This window comes from Oncorhynchus tshawytscha, linkage group LG11, assembly GCF_018296145.1.
Source record: "Oncorhynchus tshawytscha isolate Ot180627B linkage group LG11, Otsh_v2.0, whole genome shotgun sequence".
Lineage (NCBI taxonomy): Eukaryota > Metazoa > Chordata > Actinopteri > Salmoniformes > Salmonidae > Oncorhynchus > Oncorhynchus tshawytscha.
Genome location: NC_056439.1, coordinates 39807293 through 39831784, shown reverse-complemented (window position 1 = coordinate 39831784; position 24492 = coordinate 39807293). Strand labels below are relative to the sequence as shown.

The 24492-nt window shown below is 40.3% G+C and overlaps 2 protein-coding genes across 8 annotated transcripts in view; both read right to left on the bottom strand.

Annotated features, from left to right (window-relative positions):
- Positions 1 to 7460, bottom strand: part of LOC112262195 (peroxidasin) — an 80074-nt gene extending 72614 nt beyond the window's left edge. Inside the window, exon 1 of one of the 2 annotated variants that reach the window (XM_042330113.1) lies at positions 7183 to 7460. In XM_042330113.1, the coding sequence (XP_042186047.1) occupies positions 7183 to 7367 (185 nt within the window). In that variant the 5' untranslated portion in view covers positions 7368 to 7460. The remainder of the gene's footprint in view (positions 1 to 7182) is intronic. The other variant, XM_042330114.1, reaches the window with a different exon arrangement.
- A 979-nt stretch (positions 7461 to 8439) lies between these two features.
- LOC112261970 (myelin transcription factor 1-like protein) overlaps positions 8440 to 24492 on the bottom strand; it is a 162917-nt gene continuing 146864 nt past the window's right edge. For 4 of the 6 annotated variants that reach the window (XM_042330106.1, XM_042330111.1, XM_042330107.1 and 1 more), the window contains 9 exons: positions 24272 to 24340; positions 22335 to 22397; positions 22110 to 22193; positions 20505 to 20726; positions 20209 to 20303; positions 19527 to 19630; positions 18369 to 18512; positions 17325 to 17387; positions 8440 to 11039 (listed from right to left, as the gene is read on the bottom strand). In XM_042330106.1, the coding sequence (XP_042186040.1) occupies positions 10899 to 11039; positions 17325 to 17387; positions 18369 to 18512; positions 19527 to 19630; positions 20209 to 20303; positions 20505 to 20726; positions 22110 to 22193; positions 22335 to 22397; positions 24272 to 24340 (985 nt within the window). In that variant the 3' untranslated portion in view covers positions 8440 to 10898. The remainder of the gene's footprint in view (positions 11040 to 17324; positions 17388 to 18368; positions 18513 to 19526; positions 19631 to 20208; positions 20304 to 20504; positions 20727 to 22109; positions 22194 to 22334; positions 22398 to 24271; positions 24341 to 24492) is intronic. The other 2 variants (XM_042330108.1, XM_042330109.1) reach the window with 2 other exon arrangements.

Below are 24492 nucleotides of genomic sequence, written 5' to 3'. Positions count from 1 at the left end.
CCCTGCTGTAGGCCATCAGTATGTTTCATGCACGCTAATAATTCAACATGAAACTGATTATGGCAGTAGGCGGAGTATGACATTAGACATGTAAACACCTTACTCTGCTTATCTTAATCAGCATAAGGTCATAATCGAAGTAAGCATATGTCAATTAAAACAATTAAATTAAAGCAATTAAAGCACCTGTTCTTTTTAACAATCTTTTGAATTATTAGGACGTCATCACCTTAATCTGAGTTCCAGCTGTGTATTTGATCTGTGTGTGTGCTAGCACCAGCAGCGAGAGCTTCCCTCTTTTGTCCAAAAAACTGAATGTATGCATCTTTGAAAAAGTTTCCATATACAAACTTTACATACAAATACATGACAAAGTACAGATATTTATATTTTTGTTAAACATTTATTATAATAAAAAATAAAAAATAAGAGCCATATATTGGAAAGACACCAAGAGACAACACAAATACTATTTACACACTATTCATATATACATAGTCATTCATATTCTATTCTAAGTAGGGATTGAAAGACAAACGGTAAACCCCTGTCGCCTGCCTGACCAAATCTACCCAGTAGGGCTCTAAGGACTTGGGAGTCTTGTAAATCAAGACCACCTTTAGTTTTAGTATTTTTTGTTGTTGTACTTTTTATTCCTTTTCTCTCCAATTTTGTGATATCCAATTGATAGTTACAGTTTTGTCCCATCCCTCCCATATGGACTCGGGAGAGGCGAAGGTCGAGAGCCATGCATCCTCCGAAACACGACCCCGCCAAGCCACACTGCTTCTTGACACACTACTCTCTTAAGAACAAGGACACCCCAACCGCCCAAACCCTCCCCTAACCCAAATTGCTGGGGCCAATTGTGCACCGGCCAATTGTGACCGGTTCTCCCGGCTGCGACACAACCTGGGATCGAACCCGGATCTGTAGTGACGCCTCTAGCACTGATCAGTGCCTTAGACCGCTGTGCCACTCAAGGGTTCACTTTCACAATGTTTAACACATTTCTGCAGTGGGTGCCAGACCATGTGACAACACATGCAGGGCACCACAGAGAAATTAATATACGTAAATAAATAACAAGAGACTATTTGTAAGGCTTCAGACAAGACATCTAAATTTGAAAGAACCACAAAGGAAACAGTCCGTAACAATCCGGTATGCACTGAAATGTCACAGAAACATTCCCCACCCAAACCTCACAATTACAAGACAAGCAGACGGTATTAAACGGGCCCCGGGGCTAAATTATGAAAGGCCATAGTATCGACAAGCTCCGACATTATCGGTTCTGCTTTTGGTACGGGAGAAATTAAGAAAATAAATGTCCTATTTACTATTGCTACATAAACGTTATCTTGCACATTTGATCTTTTAACCATTTCTAATTTGCAATAAGATGAAGACATTCGTCTATGATGCATTTTCGCTATTCCCAATCCAGAAGAGAGATCTCTCTGGCGCGAAGCCTGTGTCTTTCTCACGCTACAGCGCACACACACACACAAGAAAGACCCTGCTCTTAACTAGTGACGATGGCGGAGAGAACTAAACGTTCAAAAGTGTGGTTACACTTCACCAGAGTCGATGCTGACAATGCTCATTGCCACAAGTGCAACAAGACTTTTGCTTGTAAGGGCGGAAACACGAGCAATGTGTCCAAACATCTATGGAAAGCGCATCATGTACAGGCATAGAAACAGTTTGACTGCCCAGCTCGTAGTTCATTTCTCGTTGCCCGGTCTATGTTAGCTATGTATGCTAGCAGCCTAGAGCCCACACACGGAGTTAACTCAATTATGAGAAACATGGGGTCATGATCAAAAGTAACCATTAGCAGCTGATTGTATAGCTATGGGTGCGTTCATACATTTAATCACTCATTTAAAGATGTTGCACATTTTTGTTAAAGTTGCAGCTACAATGAACCAACCCACTCCTCCCTCTAATACCGCTGGTCCAAGCCAAAGACAAGCCAAAGCCCTTTCACGCTGGCAGCTAGTGGGAGGATGACTGAGGAGGGTGAATGAGTGCCACCTAGCCGTGACCAAGTTCACAGTGAAAGGCCTACACCCCTTTGCAACAGTGGAGTCCAAGGGCTTTAGGTAACAGTCTGTCAGTGATCAGCTCACTGGTCATGATAACAACACCCACCTGTAGCACGCACTCCAGCAGGTATATCTCACTGGTCATCCCCAAAGCCAACAGCTCCTTTGGCCTCCTTTCCTTCCATTTCTCTGCTGCCAGTGACTGGAACTAATTGTAAAAATCGCTGAAGCTGGAGACTTGTATTTCCCTCACCAACTTTAAACATCAGCTATCTGAGCAGCTAACAGATCGCTGCAGCTGTACATAGTCCATCTGTAAATAGCCCATCCAATCTACATACCTCATCCCCATATTGTTTTTATTTACTTTTCTGCTCTTTTGCACACCAGTATCACTAGTTGCACATCATCATCTGCTCATTTATGACTCCAGTGTTAATCTGCTAAAATTGTAATTACCTCGCTACTATGGCCTATTTATTGCCTACCTCCTCACGCCATTTGCACACACTGTATATAGACTTTCTTTTTTTTCTATTGTGTTATTGACTGTACGCTTGTTTATTCCATGTGTAACTCTGTGTTGTTGTTTGTGTCACACTGCTTTGCTTTATCTTGGCCAGGTCGCAGTTGTAAGTGAGAACGTGTTCTCACCTGGCCTACCTGGTTAAATAAAGGTGAAATAAATACATATATATTGAATTGTATTAATTTTTAGGATATAGTATGATGGAACTCTATCTAATGATAGAGAGATTCATGGAGCAGTATCCAGAGATCCAAGCAGCAGCCTTGGACCCACGACTATGAAAAGCAATGACCAAGGACAACCTGGACCATCTGAAGGACGAGGACTTCCATAAGGCTGAGGAGTTTGTCCAGCTCATGAGAATCCTCATACATCCAGTGTGTGTGTCATGTGAAAAGAATGCCACCTGTGGACAGATCATACCCATCCTCCACAAACTGGAAGAGCACTTCACTGTGAAGCATGAAGATATGTTTGTGGCAACCATCAAAGAGAAGGTGTGGGAGAACCTCTCCGAGCGCTATCAGGATGAGGACATTCAAGCCTTCCTGCATGAGGCCACAGCAATGGACCCCAGATTTAAAGGGAGGCAGGTGAGTGACGCCACCTGGGACAAGCTGAGGAAGGCAACTGTTGAGGCCAACGTGACAGGAGCAACACCAGGGCTGTCAGAGGAGCTGGAGCAGACAGACACAGAGCACCAGCAACAAGATGAGAAGCCTGAAGGAGAAGGAGAGGAAATAGAGGAGACAGTCCCTCTATTGTACAAAACAAGGAGTGCCTTGGAGGAGCTGTTCTCAGAAGAGGACAAGGAATTGAGGTTGACGATCCAACAGGACACCTCGTCCCTCACCCTCAGCGAGCATGTTGACCTAGAGGTGGAGCTCTACAAAGGCCTGCCTCCCATCCCCATGGCTGAAGATCCTGTGATGTAGTGGTGGGAGAAGAGAACTACTCTGCCCCTCCTCAAAAACATTGCAACAAGCTACCTCTGTGCTCAAGCCTCCTCCACCCCTAGAGAGAGGGTATTTTCGACTGCAGGGAACACAATAAGCAAGGAGAGGTCCCGACTTCTGCCAGAGAAGGCAAACATGTTGATCTTTCTCCAGAAGAACTGCTAAGAACTGTTAGTCCTTCTGCAGCCTACCTGCTGGCCCCACCCGTGTTGCACTGTCTTTCCTTCTGCAGCCTACCTGCTGGCCCCACCCGTGTTGCACTGTCTTTCCTTCTGCAGCCTACCTGCTGGCCCCACCCGTGTTGCACTGTCTTTCCTTCTGCAGCCTACCTGCTGGCCCCACCCGTGTTGCACTGTCTTTCCTTCTGCAGCCTACCTGCTGGCCCCACCCGTGTTGCACTGTCTTTTCTTCTGCAGCCTACCTGCTGGCCCCACCCGTGTTGCACTGTCTTTTCTTCTGCAGGAAAATATTGTTTATTTCATTTGTTTACATTTACATAATAACAACATTAGAGTCTTTAACAGTGATTTGTTTACATTTACATAATCACAACATTAGAGTCTTTAACAGTGATTTGTTTACATTTCCATAATCACAACATTAGTCTTTAACAGTGATTTGTTTACATTTCCATAATCACAACATTAGAGTCTTTAACAGTGATTTGTTTACATTTACATAATCACAACATTAGAGTCTTTAACAGTGATTTGTTTACATTTCCATCATCACAACATTAGAGTCTTTAACAGTGATTTGTTTACATTTCCATAATCACAACATTAGAGTCTTTAACAGTGATTTGTTTACATTTACATAATAACAACATTAGAGTCTTTAACAGTGATTTGTTTACATTTACATAATCACAACATTAGAGTCTTTAACAGTGATTTGTTTACATTTCCATAATCACAACATTAGTCTTTAACAGTGATTTGTTCAAAACAATGCTGTTTCTTTTGCTGTAAATAATTGTTTATTTGATTTATTTTACATTTCAGAAAATAAAGCAATGTTCATTCTGTTCTTAATTTGTTTCGGGGGTTTTTCATAAAAAAGAACAAAAAGAACCGATAAGAATAACGTTAAAGTACTGGATCGATAAGCAGTATCGGTAAGAGTAGTAATACCATTCAAATCTTAACGACACCCATCCCTACTTGTGTCTTTTATGGCTTAAAATGTGCCTTTACAGAGCATTATCAAGCGGAACAATAAGCATCAACAGCTGTGGGCCTGTGTGTCGGTACAGGCTGAGAGGATTCATGAGCGCTGATGGCAAAATAGAGCTGACAATGTGAAAGTAATCATTCCTCCATCTTAGGAAATCCCAGAGCAGGAGTGCAGCAACGTCGTTACAGAGAGGAAGCGTCATTTACTAGTATGCCTCAAACAGAGTCCTCAGAGACAACAGCTGAAAAATAAATGTGGAACATCGATGGTGGGAGGGAAAAAAGAAAAACCCTGAAAGTTAAAACAACGGGAGCACCGAGCACAGGTCCTGGGTGTACCGTATCCCCTGTTCCCTTCAGGAAGTAAAGGGAAGAGAGATGTTTAGAGTGCAACAATACTTATCTCACACCAGCCACTTACTTTAGGACATTCTCTTATTTCATGTACAAATATGTGTGTATGTTTTTTAGCCGGAGTGGTTGGGCCAGGGTCCATGAGTTCTTTCAGGGGTTGACATCAGTAGAGAAGCATGCATTACACACACTGGGTAGAATCACTAGGCTCAGAGCGTTTAGACACACACACCACATTAGAACTGGGGTCAGTCTGAGCTCCAGCTACAGCCACAGCTCCAGTCCCAGCTCCAGCCCCAGCCCCAGCTCCATCCCCAGCCCCAGCTGGGCCTCTCAGGAGAGACACAGGCATCTGGCACAAAGCTGCCTGCCCTGCACCGACCAACCAAAATGTTCCCCTAATCAAATCCATCACAGGAGAGAACTAGGGAGGGTTTATAAGTTTAGAGAGGGAGAGAGAAAGAATGGGAAAGAGAAAGAGGGGGAGAGTGATAGAGAGGGAGAATGTAAGAGAAAGAGAAGGGGATACTGTAGAAGAAGAGAGAAACTTAGAGATGGAGAGAGAAAAAGGGGAAGACATATAGAGAAAGAGAGATGGATAAATTGAGAGACAGAGAAAGGGAAAACAGAGATTGAGATTTCAAACAATAACAACATACATTCCCACAGCTTTGAGGAACCTGGTTGTGGAATGCTGATGAGGAGGAATTTTCACATCAGAGACGGGCACACTGCCAGATCAGGACAAGGAATGCAACGCCCAGACCGTCAGGGCTTGGCCAGCCAGCATCTCTCCAAATGAACCTCTACATACAATACCTCCTGTCTCCAACATGCCCAGCCAGTCACCTCTGCCCCCAGCCCTCACAGCCAGCCATCAGCTGACCCAGGTCAGAAGGGCCAGTGTTTTGGTCCTGGGACTGTGGCTGAAATTAGTTAAGCTACGAGAAATACAAAATGTTGTATTTTTAGCCTCCATAAGGGTCCATAAAGCCACCAGAAAGTATGACACAGGACCGGTGTCATAACATGGTTCTACCCACACACAAACATACACACTCACTTTTCTCCATCAAAGGAGCTGCTTTTAATCCAGCCTGACTTCTGTTTAATAAGGCTTACTGTGATTCCCCACAATCAAGTGTTCCTTCAAAAGAGTGCTTGAGTTCAGTGTGTGCATAATTTACAGTGGAACAATGGGAAGGCAGGGACAGTCGCATTCATGTTCTGACAAGACTGAGCGCAGGCCAGCAGGGCAAAGAGACAGGTGTCTGCTTACTTCAAAGTCCTGCGAGCCAACTGACACATGCTTTCCCCTCCAAAGCCTTCCTCCGTACAACACTCAACACTGACAGATTCAGAAGCGTCCAATGGAGGAAGGAAGAAGGAGATGAAGAAGAAGAAGAAGAAGAAGAAGAAGAAGGAGATGAAGAAGAAGAAGAAGGAGATGAAGAAGAAGAAGAAGAAGAAGAAGAAGAAGAAGAAGAAGAAGAAGAAGAAGAAGAAGAAGGAGATGAAGAAGAAGAGGGGCTCCAACTATGCTCTGATGTCTGAAGCCTTTGTCCTAGTTTCCGGAACAAGCACATATGTAGAATTCCCATTTCAGAAAGAATATTTGGTAAATTAACCGTAAAAAAACAAACATTTTTGGTTACAAAATGCAGGAATCATGACTAGGTCTTTGGGTGGATTTTAATTTGCCATGTTTTTTTTTTTTACCTCCTACCCCTTTCAGATATACCAGTTTGAATTTCAAAAAATCAGGCATGGTAGATTATTGGAATTTTGGTATCTGTATGAAATATGTAAGATAAACCTGGAAAATAAATAGCAGAATCCATCATTGCCACTTTGAATATTGGCAACCAGAATGGCGATCTGGTCCAGAAGAGGATAGCTCGTATGATACTGCATTATCAACTGTGGTTTAAATATGGTAAGAATTGATACATTAACACAATTTAAATGATTTGGCTTAAATACAAACATAAGCGATCGTATGGTCATCGCAAAGCGCTTGTGTTGGTTGTTACTCCTCCAGCAATCCGTGCGTTCATTCCGTTCCCTCCATAGCCTACAAACTTTCCCTTTAGATACAATGTAACGTTACTTACAGGATGGTTGTCGATGGAGCGACAGCAGGTACGGTTTCCAGATTTAAATGCATACATCTCACGGTGGTACGAAAACATAAACACCGGCTTGGACAAGAAATGACAGGCTGCGGGCCAACGGCGACCAAAATCAGTCCCACCGCGATTAGAAAAGGGGAGAAGAGTTGGCTTGTCCTCAGCGCCATTGCTAGGGAGTCAGCAGCGCAGAGAACACACCGCCAGCTACCCCTCTCGCAGACTAACTACTACATCGGCAGAGTTATTGTAAAGCTGAACTCAGCTGCCTTAGACCCGCTCCCTCCCTCAAAGCAGAGAGAGAGAGAAGTCGGGCAGTGTTACAAGTTATATTGGATTCGGGAGCAAGCCAATCAAGAAACCATGTCAAATTAGATTTAGGACTAATGGAAAGTATGGTTAATAAAATTATACTTCATACATCATCTGTTTAAAAGTTGATCAATGTACTCTTCAATAAACACATCGTACAGTTATACCACACTAACTCACCTTTCTGGAGTTTCCAGGAAATTGCTATTCACAAGAATTAGGTAATTTTCTGATCTTGTAATGCACCTATAAATATTTTATTACCATAGTTACCCATGTTGCCAGTTTGTCTCCCGCTGGGTGAAATGTCGGGCAGACAATGAGTTGATGGGCCCATTCTCAGCCAAATATGGAAAACATTGCCATACTATGATATGGTTTAGGAAGGATGTTATAATAGTTCAGGATTTGTCTGATAATCCCTGATAATCCCCTTATCTCCAAATGATTGTGTTACTTTCCATGTATTTACAGCTCATAATAGTAGTTCTGAATATGATGGTTGATGCTCGATACATTTTGTGTTGTATTATAGGTATTTGGGGGGATTCCCTCTAACTTCAGTCCGAGACAGACAGGGTAAGAACATTTCCACAGGACCATGATGTTATACAGTGATATGTGCTGCCATCCTCTGGTTGTCATGTGGTATGACACTGGGGAAGTAGATGCCTGGAACAAAACACCCACTCCACTTCATAGCGGTCTGAATTAACTCATGGCATGAAGCGTTATCCTAAGAATGCTTGATTCTGATTGCAAAACATCTGAGGATTGTCCTGGAATGTAAAATTCATTAACTATTTTGTGAAATTAAAAAAAAAAAAAACATGGGTATTATTGCAGCCATTCACTGAACAAAAAAATGTTTAGTGTTCCATGAATGGTGGGTTTTGAATGAGCATGAACAAGAATGATGACTATCAAATGTACAGGCCTGTGGCAACACAATTTTTCTTTATTCAGAGTAAGATGTGTCAACATCCAGCATGACAAGAATTGTACAAAGTTCACAATTTAAAAATGAAATATCACAGCAACTTGTGATCTCACACACTTATAGCAAAATTAAAATGTCAACAAATCCATGCTGTGTAGTACAAAAATAAATTAAACTTCAGTTCCACAGAGAGCACAAGAGTTTGTACAAAATCCTGTTTTTGTTCATGATTACTTAAATCAACCTCAAAATGAATAAGTTATACTAAATAAACTCTGATGAATTCACAATAATTTATATGAAAATTCTAATATGTGACACCTTTTGTGTTCCCTATGTAAATAGTCACAGATAACTTTTCTCAAATTTGATATTATGTACTAATGGTAGATGAGCAGCCGGTTTGTGCTTTAAATCCCTTTCAATGGTACTGATAATGAGAATTAATTCAAAAACTGATACTAGGTATTACTCTACTGAAAGCATTACTATATTGTCAAAAAGCTGCAGACACGATGCTGTGGAGAAAGGCATACTGTATGCAGTCATTGACGATGGAGCCCTAAAAGAGGATGTAAAAGTACAATAGACAAGATCAGGTGAATGACAAGCACCTTTGCATTAGCTCTCAAGAAGGCCAATTCTGAACATGGTCGCTAACAACTAATACCACAACATAAAGAGGGGCTGCATACAGACATGAAACTGCATCACCTCATTCCGAGCAGAAGAGTCAACTAGAAGAGTGAATGTCCCACTCTCCAAGCCTAATGGGAAAACAACCTCTTTTTACTTTCTTTTTTTGGACCTTTAATTGATTGACTATTTAATTTGTACAGTGATTAAATATAAAGTGCTGCTGGGGATGATTTAATATTCATATAACATACCAAAATGAAATAGCATCATTGTTTGACCATTTGATAATACAGTATTACTTGTATGGTTATAATCGTAATTTCTGATTCAAATCCCTGTAGTCCCTTTCAGTGGTACTAATTCATCACCTAGTGGCTCTTAGCAGTTATTTGCTCCAATCGTGTGCAAAAGGAACACCTGGAAATTGCACTCCGCCGCATGTTAGGATACTATCTCTAAGACAAGTGCAAATAGTCTACTGGCAAGTGGGGACAATGACCCTGTAAGACCCGCTCTCTCTCATACTTTAGTATAAATACTCTTTACAAAACCTTTGTCACCCTCCTGTAGGCTCTCAGGTACTGCTTTAGTTTCTGTAGAAACATCAAAACATGGAAACGAAGGTGTCCCTTATGTGCAAAATTGTCTGTAAAGAGAGTGGAACTCATAGAGCATTTCATCTTTAAAACTGAATGTCCAACTTTTTTAAATACTTTCTTTGTACTTAAAAGATTTATATAAAACATTTTATTTTATATATAGTAAAAAGATGAATTTGTTCCTCCACCCCTATGTTTATAAACAAGTCATTGCATATACCCAAATATTTTTCTCCTGTAGATTGCATCCCATTTCTATAAACATATGATTTAGATATATATTGCTGAGACATTGCCCGATTCTAGCAACAGAAGTTTCGAAATTTGAAACAGAACTAACTACTAAATGCTAGAATGAGTCCTGCGTACTCTATTGCCATTATACATCACCAATGGGTATCTACAAACACAAAATATCAAGAGTGAATAGTACTTTCTAGATAATGGGATTTTCACCATTGGGTTTCCGTGTCATGATGTTTACAATAAACTGTTACATTCATACAAACATCAAGTCAGTTTCTTTCCATTCTTATTTCCAACACATAAAAAATGCCCCCACCTATAGCTACCAAACTTTAAAAAAGAAGACAAAGAATTTTTCAAGCATTGTTAAAAATAAAGTAATTTGCAACCAAGTCTTGCTATTCAACAATCTGCAAACAAGAAAAAACAAACATCTTTAGGATTCCAAAGTCTTCCATTGAGGAAAACATCATTGAAAAGTAGCTACCTCCGTGCAGTTCCCCCATTTAAATAAAAAATAAAAAATTCACTGTCCAGTGCAGCTTTTTCATCTAAAATGCTTCATCATCGAGCACTGTCTTATGTTATACAGCTTACTGTTCAGAAATATACACAAACAATGTGCATACGCGAGCAGTTTCAAACATTACATCACACTATGTCAGCTCATACAGTATGAAAACGTACAAAAGGTGAATGTTTTCAAAAACTATTTTGTCATTTATTTATTTTTTTCTTCAACGCAAGACCAAAAAGAAAAATCATTATGAATTTTTCTAAGCATAACATTTCTTTTTTTTTAAAGAATGAAAATCAATATGTAACACTGTAGGCTATGTTACAGCAGCAAACCATGAGGCATCATCCTATCATGTCACTTCTAGCTCTTTCCTGCGAATGTTGATTTCTTTCACTCCTCTTTGAGAAGATGCTCTGTCATTTGCTGGGCTTGGTAACGGGCTGGGTTACGCTTGGATTCCTTGCACTGCTTGTTTGATGTTTTCCAACAGGGCTTTGTTCTCTGGACTCTGGTAATGCTCCTGGTTAGTGTACATGTCTGTTAGAGTTGTCACATAAGCATCAAAGTTCTGATCGTTGATCGGCTCCTGTGGAACATTTCAACAACAGCAGAAAGGTGAGATCATAAGAAGAAGAAGTGATGAACAGAGAACAGAAGACAGGCCAGAAAATAACTCTCTAAAATCACCCTTTGAGGAGCTAAGACTTACAAACAGCTGTTTTAACAAAAAATCTAACCAGAGTTAATAAAACCACTTGAAACAAACTATTCTCTAAGCTAGCCCTGTGAAAGTGCCTTTTCATATTTGATTGCTCTAAAAATAAGGTGTCTAACCGCAGGGAAAAGGCTGAGAAGTGATGGTCTTAGACAAAGATGATCAACACAGAGAAAGATGTCATACAGTGACGTCCACGTTGGGAAGTTATACACTTTGCAACCAACAAATGCACTTTTACTTGGCTAAAACAAGATTTTGCCATTCAAATAGATGATCATTGAGGTTAGGAAGACTTTAATAAAGGAACATTCAGGATTAGATGTGAATCAGGAAGACTGGGGAAAATAAATGGTCATATTTATGAAATAAAGATGGACATGGGAAAGACATGAGGACATGAATGGGAGAGTTTCTGACCCAGACAGAGGACTAAATCTGCTGACTCTATTATGGTGCCTTTGGTGATACTATCATTATGGCCCTGTGTTTTGATGATACTATCATTATGGCCCTGTGTTTTGATGATACTATCATTATGGCCCTGTGTTTTTATGATACTATCATTATGGCCCTGTGTTTTGATGATACTATCATTATGGCCCTGTGTTTTGATGATACTGTCATTATGGCCCTGTGTTTTGGTGATACTATCATTATGGCCCTGTGTTTTGATGATACTATCATTATGGCCCTGTGTTTTGGTGATACTATCATTATGGCCCTGTGTTTTGATGATACTATCATTATGGCCCTGTGTTTTGGTGATACTATCATTATGGCCCTGTGTTTTGATGATACTATCATTATGGCCCTGTGTTTTGGTGATACTATCATTATGGCCCTGTGTTTTGGTGATACTATCATTATGGCCCTGTGTTTTAATGATACTATCATTATGGCCCTGTGTTTTGATGATACTATCATTATGGCCCTGTGTTTTGGTGACACTATCATTATGGCCCTGTGTTTTGATGATACTATCATTATGGCCCTGTGTTTTGATGATACTATCATTATGGCCCTGTGTTTTGATGATACTATCATTATGGCCCTGTGTTTTGATGATACTATCATTATGGTCCTGTGTTTTGATGATCCTATCATTATGGCCCTGTGTTTTGATGATACTATCATTATGGCCCTGTGTTTTTATGATACTATCATTATGGCCCTGTGTTTTGATGATACTATCATTATGTCCCTGTGTTTTGATGATACTATCATTATGGCCCTGTGTTTTGATGATACTATCATTATGGCCCTGTGTTTTGATGATACTATCATTATGGCCCTGTATTTTTATGATACTACCATTATGGGCCTGTGTTTTTATGATACTATCATTATGGTCCTGTGCTTTGATGATACTATCATTATGGACCTGTGTTTTGATGATACTATCATCATGGCCCTGTGTTTTGATGATACTATCATTACGGCCCTGTGTTTTGATGATACTATCATTACGGCCCTGTGTTTTGATGATACTATCATTATGGCCCTGTGTTTTGATGATACTATCATTATGGCCCTGTGTTTTGATGATACTATCATTATGGCCCTGTGTTTTGATGATACTATCATTATGGTCCTGTGTTTTGATGATACTATCATTATGGCCCTGTGTTTTGGTGATAGTATCATTATGGCCCTGTGTTTTGATGACACTATCATTATGGCCCTGTGTTTTGGTGATAGTATCGTTATGGCCCTGTGTTTTGTGATACTATCATTATGGCCCTGTGTTTTGATGATACTATCATTATGGCCCTGTGTTTTGATGATACTATCATTATGGCCCTGTGTTTTGATGATACTATCATTATGGCCCTGTGTTTTGATATACTGTGTTCATTATTATGGCCCTGTGTTTTGATGATACTATCATTATGGCCCTGTGTTTTGATGATACTATCATTATGGCCCTGTGTTTTGATGATACTATCATTATGGCCCTGTGTTTTGATGATACTATCATTATGGCCCTGTGTTTTGATGATACTATCATTATGGCCCTGTGTTTTGATGATACTATCATTATGGCCCTGTGTTTTGATGATACTATCATTATGGCCCTGTGTTTTGATGATACTATCATTATGGCCCTGTGTTTTGATGATACTATCATTATGGCCCTGTGTTTTGTGATACTATCATTATGGCCCTGTGTTTTGATGATACTATCATTATGGCCCTGTGTTTTGATGATACTATCATTATGGCCCTGTGTTTTGATGATACTATCATTATGGCCCTGTGTTTTGATGATACTATCATTATGGCCCTGTGTTTTGATGATACTATCATTATGGCCCTGTGTTTTGATGATACTATCATTATGGCCCTGTATTTTGATGATACTATCATTATGGCCCTGTGTTTTGATGATACTATCATTATGGCCCTGTGTTTTGATGATACTATCATTATGGCCCTGTGTTTTGATGATACTATCATTATGGCCCTGTGTTTTGATGATACTATCATTATGGCCCTGTGTTTTGATGATACTATCATTATGGCCCTGTGTTTTGATGATACTATCATTATGGCCCTGTGTTTTGATGATACTATCATTATGGCCCTGTGTTTTGATGATACTATCATTATGGCCCTGTGTTTTGATGATACTATCATTATGGCCCTGTGTTTTGATGATACTATCATTATGGCCCTTTGTTTTGATGATATTATCATTATGGCCCTGTGTTTTATGATACTATCATTATGGCCCTGTGTTTTGATGATACTATCATTATGGCCCTGTGTTTTTATGATACTATCATTTTGGCCCTGTGTTTTGATGATACTATCATTATGGCCCTGTGTTTTGATGATACTGTCATTATGGCCCTGTGTTTTGATGATACTATCATTATGGCCCTGTGTTTTGATGATACTATCATTATGGCCCTGTGTTTTGATGATACTATCATTATGGCCCTGTGTTTTGATGATACTATCATTATGGCCCTGTGTTTTGATGATACTATCATTATGGTCCTGTGTTTTGATGATACTATCATTATGGCCCTGTGTTTTGGTGATCGTATCATTATGGCCCTGTGTTGTGATGATACTATCATTATGGCCCTGTGTTTTGGTGATAGTATCGTTATGGCCCTGTGTTTTGGTGATACTATCATTATGGCCCTGTGTTTTGATGATACTATCATTATGGCCCTGTGTTTTGATGATACTATCATTATGGCCCTGTGTTCTGGAGATACTATCATTATGGCCCTGTGTTTTGATGATACTATCATTATGGCCCTGTGTTTTGATGATACTATCATTATGGCCCTGTGTTTTGATGATACTATCATTATGGCCCTGTGTTTTGATGATACTATCATTATGGCCCTGTGTTTTGATGATACTATCATTATGGCCCTGTGTTTTGGTGATACTATCATTATGGCCCTGTGTTTTGATGATACTATCATTATGGCCCTGTGTTTTGATGATACTATCATTATGGCCCTGTGTTTTGATGATACTATCATTATGGCCCTGTGTTTTGATGATACTATCATTATGGCCCTGTGTTTTGATGATACTATCATTATGGCCCTGTGTTTTGATGATACTATCATTATGGCCCTGTGTTTTGATGATACTATCATTATTATGGCCCTGTGTTTTGATGATACTATCATTATGGTCCTGTGTTTTGATGATACTATCATTATGGCCCTGTGTTTTGATGATACTATCATTATGGCCCTGTGTTTTGATGATACTATCATTATGGCCCTGTGTTTTGATGATACTATCATTATGGCCCTGTGTTTTGGATGATACTATCATTATGGCCCTGTGTTTTGATGATAGTATCATTATGGCCCTGTGTTTTGGTGATACTATCATTATGGCCCTGTGTTTTGGTGATACTATCATTATGGCCCTGTGTTTTGATGATACTATCATTATGGCCCTGTGTTTTGATGATACTATCATTAAGGCCCTGTGTTTTGATGATACTATCATTATGGCCCTGTGTTTTGGTGATACTATCATTATGGCCCTGTGTTTTGATGATACTATCATTATGGCCCTGTGTTTTGATGATACTATCATTATGGCCCTGTGTTTCGATGATACTATCATTATGGCCCTGTGTTTTGATGATACTATCATTATGGCCCTGTGTTTTGATGATACTATCATTATGGCCCTGTGTTTTGATGATACTATCATTATGGCCCTGTGTTTTGATGATACTATCATTATGGCCCTGTGTTTTGATGATACTATCATTATGGCCCTGTGTTTTGATGATACTATCATTATGGCCCTGTGTTTTGATGATACTATCATTATGGTCCTGTGTTTTGATGATACTATCATTATGGCCCTGTGTTTTGGTGATACTATCATTATGGCCCTGTGTTTTGATGATACTATCATTATGGCCCTGTGTTTTGGTGATTGTATCATTATGGCCCTGTGTTTTGATGATACTATCATTATGGCCCTGTGTTTTGGTGATAGTATCGTTATGGCCATGTGTTTTGGTGATACTATCATTATGGCCCTGTGTTTTGATGATACTATCATTATGGCCCTGTGTTTTGATGATACTATCATTAAGGCCTTGTGTTTTGATGATACTATCATTATGGCCCTGTGTTTTGGTGATACTATCATTGTGGCCCTGTGTTTTTATGATAGTATCTTTATGGCCCTGTGTTTTTATCATAGTATCATTATGGCCCTGTGTTTTGGTGATAGTATCATTATGGCCCTGTGTTTTTATGATAGTATCATTAGGGCCCTGTGTTTTGGTGATAGTATCATTATGGCCCTGTGTTTTTATGATAGTATCATTAGGGCCCTGTGTTTTGATGATACTATCTGTTACGGATACCGTTATCCTGTGTGTGTGTGTATCCTGTGTGTGTGTTTCTTTTCTCTCCTTCTCCCCTCACAGGTGAAAATCATCACTCCCCAATCAATCATCAATCAGAAGACACACCTCCTCCTATTTCCTACCCTATCACAGTTCCTTCCCCATGGTTTAAAACCCCATCATTTGTTTGCTCTAGAGCTCAATCTCTCTGTAAATGCCATGTCTGTAGGTCTCTGTGTTTCACTCTCACTTTGTGTCTTAACCTCTCTTTTGTTTGAGCACCTCCATAGCACTTTGTCATCCCCTGTGAGTATTGTTTTTGGTTATGGTGTTTGTTTGTTGCTGGTGGGAAAAGGGGGAAACGAGACAAGTCGCCCATGGGCATACACTACCCGTAGGTAAATTTTGTTAAATACACTAGTTAGAACTGGGCGGACCACCCACTGTATTTTTGGTTAGTTAGCTGTTAAAGTAGGCTAGTCTAGCTTAGGGGTGTTTTTGTATATTTGTTTCATTCCTTGGGTCCAGCTCAGCCCCTTTTCCTGCTTCCCCCCCATTACCGTGTGTTTATAAATAAACCTGGAGTTTGACGGTAGATTTCTGTTGTCGTGGTTATTTCGTTCACACTTGTACTTTGTCACAATAATAATTTGCATGAGTTATGTTACGGGTCTCATTACCATCCCCCCTAGACTGTCGGGCCAAAAGGGATTCGTAACACTATCATTAAGGCCCTGTGTTTTGGTGATACTATTATTATGGCCCTGTGTTTTGGTGATACTATCATTATGGCCCTGTGTTTTGGTGATACTATCATTATGGCCCTGTGTTTTGGTGATACTATCATTATGGCCCTGTGTTTTGGTGATACTATCATTATGGCCCTGTGTTTTGGTGATACTATCATTATGGCCCTGTGTTTTAATTAAACTATAATTCGGGCCCTCTGTTTTGATGTTTCTGTCATTAGGGCCCTGCATTTTGATGACACAATAATTAGGGCCCTGTGTTTTGATGGTACAATAATTAGGGCCCTGTGTTTTGCAGTTTTTCATCAAACTGTACCCTCTTCTTGTCAGATGGTCCAGCACTATCCTCAGACAATTGTTAAAAAGACAATTGTTTTTGTTTAATTCCCATTTCTGGATAAAGCTTAAACAGGACAAAATCTTGCTATGTAACATGATTGCGAAAAACAGAGGTCCAGTCTTTCATACAGTGCCCTGATGAGGAAACAAGGAGAAGGATTAACAGAAAGAAAAGCAGTGTTAGAGTAAGAATATGATGAATGATTGTCTTACTCTCTGATGCATCTGTAAGCAGCTGTTATTTCTAATGGAAGCCTCTTTGTGTGCCAGCGGTTTCTATGGGGGAAAGGTTAGGTTCTGTTAGTTGCTACCTAGTTACTGTTACTCTCTCAAACAATCCCTAGGTGGTAGCATTTGAGCTACAGCACCAACAGAACATCTGACACAATTGATATGTGAAATAAATAGAGGCAAAACATAAGAAAGCATAGCGAATTGGGCCAGCAACTGAATCCAGCTCACAACATAGTCAGAATGATCACAGCCTCTGGAATGATATCGCATTGTGTTCACACACAAAAGTTACACGTTTTAAGATCAGGAGATGGAGTTTTAAGTATAAAAAAATGCCAAGATTTTAATTTGTGATTGACACAGGCATCATTCATAGTTTTTGGACCAGTGCTATTTTTTCCTTTTCTTCTGAAGACTATAAGAAAATAATCTAATGGATGCTTATGGAGAAAAGCTGTTTTTTACATGCCTTAAATACATGTAGCACCACAGTAAATACAGACCTGCAATTATAGCATGTACTGTACTATGAAAATCCATGATAGATCCACAAGTAAGTTTGTTGAATTTACAAACGTAGTAGCCTATAGCTATAGACCGAGCGCCAAAGTGGTAGAGACTTAAGTTTTCATTTCACTGTTAACAGGTAGATGTCAGTACTTTACTCAAGCAGTAAAACTCTTTAGGTGCCGGTACTCAGCTCTGGTGAGCTCCTGCCCAAGTCAACTGTTAACACCTTAGTTTGAAACTTATTGTCTAATCGCTCTATAATTCATAACACGCGCATCATATATTTCCCCTATTCACTTTGGCTAAAATGATGAATACTCTTATTTTTCATTGATCTAGGCTCAGAAAGCCCCTGCTCAACTCAGCATGCACAACCACTGGAACCGTATGGGCTTCACAGAAATGAATAGATAAATACTGTACATAGATGAGTATGTAAATGAATCAACTCATATGCTACAGTATGTTTGCTTATAGGAACTTGCCCGATTGCCGTTCTTGGTGTTCCCTTACCATATGAGGGAGCTGGATATTAGCTAAACTGTTAATCAGTGTCTGGCTGAGGCTGGCCAGCTCATGCAGGAGAGATTCATTTTGATGTTCAATCACCTTGTTTTCTTCCTCTATTGACTTCAGATTAGACTCCATTGTGGTAATCTAGGGAATGGGGGGAGAGTGAGAGAAGAAGAAGGTTACCGTAAAGGTAGTGCTTCTTTACCTTTGGTTGTTACAGTGGAGCACACAGGGTGCAGTTCACAGTTCACATAACACGGGCAGCGGCCTACCTCAGACATGTCACAACTCACTGCTGATTGGCTGGCGTGCAGCCATGTCTATGACATCATCACACAGAGAGATGGATGTACCCGCAACAGAGCAACACAGGCGAAGAGCAATGAAGCATGGACACATGATATTCAACACGCTGACACTCACTAAAATGTACTGAAAGTCTGTGGGGTGTATTCCAACAAATATGCCATACACCTCCAATGCACATACAGTACAATTCAGTTCCAAAGATGTACTACAAGTTGGAAAACAGACGGTATTTCAAAATGAGATCATACGTGCATGCAATCTCAAAAAGGCAAACTGTAGTGCGCATAAATATTGTGAAGCTTCTCTCTTTCCTCTCCTGGAGTGTTTGAGACTCCCTTGATACTGATGTGTAGCTTCTGCAACTCACACACACAAATAGTTCTTTAGGAAGGAACCCTTCCATACAAGCTGTGAAAGCTGCTGTTCCTGTTAGTGGGGACAGGGTGCTTCCCTTTATTGGCTGTGAGTGACTATGCTCTCTCTGCTTGGCAAGCAGGCACTCACAGAGGTATAGTGCTTTGTAATTAGGAATCCACCACTTTGTTATACTGCATTCTCCCAGATGTGAGATATACTGGGATTTCTCTCGATGATGGTAGAACATGTATGAAAATTGGACAGCTTTTTCTAATCTGGAGTAACTTTTCTGGTAGCCTTTTTAGCAGAGGGTAGATTCATTTAGGTGTATGCTGTACAACAATGAAATACACACTTCATTGTAGTACACATTACCCTTATATGAGTGCTGACAATAGCAGAATGATGCTCCACAATGGGTAGAAACTGAAAGGTAAGCATAAAATGAGTCAAATCTTCAAGTAAACAGATGGCATAGTACTACCGACTTACCTGTGTTCTAAGTTTGATCATATCTGCTTCCACTTGTGAATTTGATTCACTTAAATCTTTGATTTCTTCATCCAGCTGTTTAATTTCTTCCTCATTTTCGATTCCTTAAAAATATTATACAGTGAACAATTATTAGACACCTGCCACCCATCCCGAGCCCAACTACATATTTCAAATGATGTGTCAGTGGTGGGTGAATGAGATGTGTGATAGAGGTAGAGGGATGGTCTCTTATACACTAATTGTCACTGGCTAGTTTGCTAGCTCAAAGGCTGTATGGCAATCCTGTACCCTTTAATTCAGATTGGGGTTCCACTCAGTAGCATACACACTCCTGATTGGCTCTTTATATCAGATTGGGATTCGACTCAGATCATTACACACACACACTCCTGGTTGGCTCTGTATGTCAGATTGGGATTTCACTCAGTAGCTCATTACGCATGCACACTCCTGATTGACTCTTTATATCAGATTGGGATTCGACTCTGTAGATCATTACACATACACACACACTCCTGATTGGCTCTGTATGTCAGATTGGGATTTCACTCAGTAGCTCATTACGCATACATACTCCTGATTGGCTCTGTATGTCAGATTGGGATTTCACTCCGTAGCTCATTACGCATACACACTCCTGATTGGCTCCATTGTGTGAGTGATTGTTGACAGTCATTACCGTTGCTGGTGCGCTGTTTTATCGTTAGCATTTCAGACAGTCCAGACAGTCTGGCTTTCTTCATGGCAGAGGTGGCACGAGGACAGCCCGACAAACTTGGGGAAAATATTAGAAATATTAGACATTTTTAGACATACATACAAATAGTGCATATTTTATTTAAACACACACAAAACCCGACTGGATGAGTGAAGCATTGGCTCCACTAGCTTTCACAGATCCCGTCAGATCAGTGATTACTTCAAGGAAGGGAGAAAGAGAGGATGATCAAATATTGATGCAGGACCCAGACCCACCTCCGATGTGTGAGGAAGCTCCCACTGACGTGACCCGAGCCGTCACAGCCCGGGGTGGGACAGGACATGCCGTCTGTCTTCCCAGCCTTCCATGTGAACTGGGAGCCATTCATGTAACCGTCCTTCTGCCGCTTGGCCGCTAGGGGGCAGCCTGATGCACTGCGGTGAGATGCATACTTCCCTGTCACATGACCCTGACCGCCACAGCCCGGGACCGGACACCTGTGAAGGGCGTATGGATGGTCTGGTTAGTCTAATAACCAGGGTCAAGAGTTTTTTCCTGACAAGGACCCAGAATTTTTCCTGCTCAGGATGCATTGTCAAGAAGAATTGTGTTATTAATTACATAGTTATTACTATGATATAAGGTCTATATAATGTAAAGTTGGACCACACATAGCTTCATGGGTGCTTGAGTTGAGGAAATATCATTTAGTTTCAGTGAATGCAGTATGACTTTGTTTGTATTTTGAGTTACAGTGTGCAGAATGGGAGAGGATACGGTATCAGTAATGACTCGGACTTAAATATAAATAAAAACACCTTCAATCTGGTCTGATCTGGTCTGATCTGGTCTAATCTGTCCCTTTGGCAGTTTATCACACTGACACAGACTACAGTCAGTCAACGTTAAATCAGCACTTGGTGCTATGGCTAATCAGATGCAGTGAAGCTGAAAATGTTTCAACACAGAACATTTCCCCAGTGGATTATTGTTACAACTCCCCTTGGTTTTATTAAACTATCAATCAGGCTTATTATATTTCCAGAAACAGTCACAATCTCTTTCCGAAAATGGTCCAAACCCCCACACACAGTTCCAAATGCTTTCAGAAAGAGAAAAGGTTGACTCTAAGTCCAATAACTTTTCTCCTCCAGCCAATGCTTATTGGTAGCAGATTTTATTAGGATCCCCATTAGCTGACGGCAGGGGTGACAGCTAGTCTTACTGGGGTCCGACATGTAACTAAAAAGACATTACAGACCAAATACTTCACAATTTACATACATTGAAAACCTAACATGTAGTGTGCATGTGTGTCCATCTATCAGTTCCATGTACATGTCAGTACATATAGTACACACAACAAGCAGGTCAGATAGGGGAGAGGCCTTGTGCCGTGAGGTGTTGCTTTATTTGTTTTTTGAAACCAGGTTTGCTGTTCACTTGTGCTATATAAGATGGAAGGGAGTTCCATGCAATCATGGCTTTTAATGAAGATAGATGTGTGGGAAAGCGACCCTGCCTCTGTTGGCTTGGCTGACCGTGGGAGATAGATCGACAGACAGGCAGACAGACAGGCCAGGGTGTTGGTTTTCTCTCAGCACCACTGAGAAATCGATGAGAGAGCAGCCAGAAAAGCTCATTAGAGAGAAACCAGATAAATCTCTGTCTCTCTCTCCAGCTAACTATCTCTGTATATTTTTGTGATGCCACAACATAAGATCCCTACATAGGACAACCCTCATTTTCAAACCACTGGGGGTTGCCTGTCTCTGTTTCAATCTAAAAATAACAGTGAGAGTTGGTTAAGGGCATCTAGAAATTGGGTGAGAGCTGTAGTTCCCTGAGTCTTTGAGAGGGGTTTGGCAGGCTAACTCTACCTGATGGGCTCCTGGTCCTCCTTGTCCTCTTTACTGTGTGTTATCTTCATTCCACTCTTCCTGGCCCGCGGACACCCTGATAGACTGCAGAGGAAAGACAACCATATCAATTGCAAATATTATTAATACAGAGAACTTCCTCTGAACCAGCCTGAGAGGTGTGTGTGCTGTCCACTGCCAGTGTGAATAACTAGAAGTGTGTGTGTGTGTTTGTGTTTATTTTACCTTCTGTGTGATGCGTAGTTGCCAGTATTATGCCCAGAACCATCGCACCCCGGTGTCGGGCACCTGGGACAGAAAACACAGCGAATCAGGGCCTACAGCAACCAACAGGGCTTAAGGGACACAGTCAAAAACACACTCATTCTGTACCGTTAGATCTATAATGTATTTTGCTGTATCAGTCAGTAGAGTGTATTCCAATTACGGGAAGGTTAAGGGAAAACAATAAAGGAAAATGTACTTAAATATATATACTATATATAGGGTATTGGCAATGATGCAGACAATTACATTGATAGTACCTACAATATATCTGCTGTCATGACGTTGACCTCTTTGGGTATAGCAAGCCCTATCCCCCTCTCCCTGCCTCCCCCTTTCCTCCTTCAACTAGTTTGCTGTGGTCAGAGAGACGTCATAAATTCCTGAGGATCTCCTCATGGACACACAATATAGATAGAGTAGATCCTTACACCTCACAGAACTTGAGGTACGAACAAATTTCATGTTCCGGAGAAAGTATAAAAGATGGTGAAGAATCCAGCTACGAACTGGTCCGTTTGTCACAACTTGGGGAAGCTCATGGCAGACGGTGTGGACACATTACCATAACACTGTTTATATAATAGCCTCAGATATGAGGTTTACATCTAATTGTTGTATAAGATGAATGAGTGAGTATGATACTGTTTGTATAATTGTGTAATATGATTTTGGACTGTTTAATGAAGAAAAATACAATTCCCTTTTTGATTTGAACTAAATCCGAGGACCGCCCCTGAGCCCAGTTAGGGTCAGACATCCTGGGAGAGCCCTTTTTTTTAACCTTCCGAATAAAACCCCCACTCAGGTTTTCGATCAACAGACCGAGCTTACCTCAATTACGAGATGGCTAAAGGTTGCAGACCATAGTTTTTCTCCATTAGGAGGACAAAGGTTGTAGACCCTTGCTGAATCTTTTAACCATACCACGTGGATAAACTCTTAGACTATCGATACCGACAGAATAAGAACAAGTCTTTGATGTTAATTACTAGTCTGCAGCTAGGAATTCGGTATCATTGAACGCGAAGAACGACAACTGCCGAAACATACATTCTATAACGAAACAAATGAATGTCACTCTGAACTACCCACTATAACCACGACAGAGAGAAAGAGGGAGAGAGACGGACAATTCTACAAAGTGTAAATATATATATTGATTGCAATTGTTCCCGAATGAGTGAGTGTTCATGTGTAAAGGATTAGCATTTCAATTGTTATAATTATCACTCTGTAGTGACCCCCACTTCCCCTTTTGTCCATCAAGCCGCCATGCCGGTTTAGCCCACTAGGGCACATTCTCCTATCATTTCATGTAACCACATTTACCTTGTTTGTTTGTTTGTTTATGCATTTCTGTGAATTACTTTGTTAGTAATAAATAAATGATTTAAGACAATTGATGTATGGATGACTCATACTGAAGACTGGGTTCGTGCAGATAACCAACAATTTACGACGTTCGGAATGAGACTAACGTGAGGTAAAGTAAATAATTCATTAATTCGAAGACTAATTGATCAGATAAAATATCTGAAACGTTATTTTAGGAAATGATAACTTTGTAATCTGAATATTTTTCCTTGGTGCCCCTACTTCCTAGTAATTACGGTTACATGATTAATCAGTCTAATCGGGTAATAACTAATTACAGAGAATCTTTGATAAAAACTATCAGTCTTCAGTTAATGATAGTAAAGACACGACACTGCACTATTAAAGCTGATATACCCCATAAATAAAACATACATATTAATAACAGTCAGTAGAGTGTTTTTGCTTTGTCTGAGGAACTAAAACCAAGTTCTGAATTCAGGAATTGGGAATTCTACTTTTTTCACAATATATCAATAAAAGAAGAAACAAAAATAAAAATGAAACATCTCACGCCTTACTTGAGCTCTTGTGAGTTGGTAGCCATCATACTTCGAATGCTTTTGTCGGCTAAAGGACAGCCAGAGAGACTGGAAGATATACCATGACAACGTTAGTGAGGCAAAGAAGAGAGAGGGCCCACCACTGAAACATAAAGACACAGACAAACATGCACAGTACACACTGTACACACACTTACACACAAACACACACGTTGACAAGACTGGAATTGCAAGAAAGC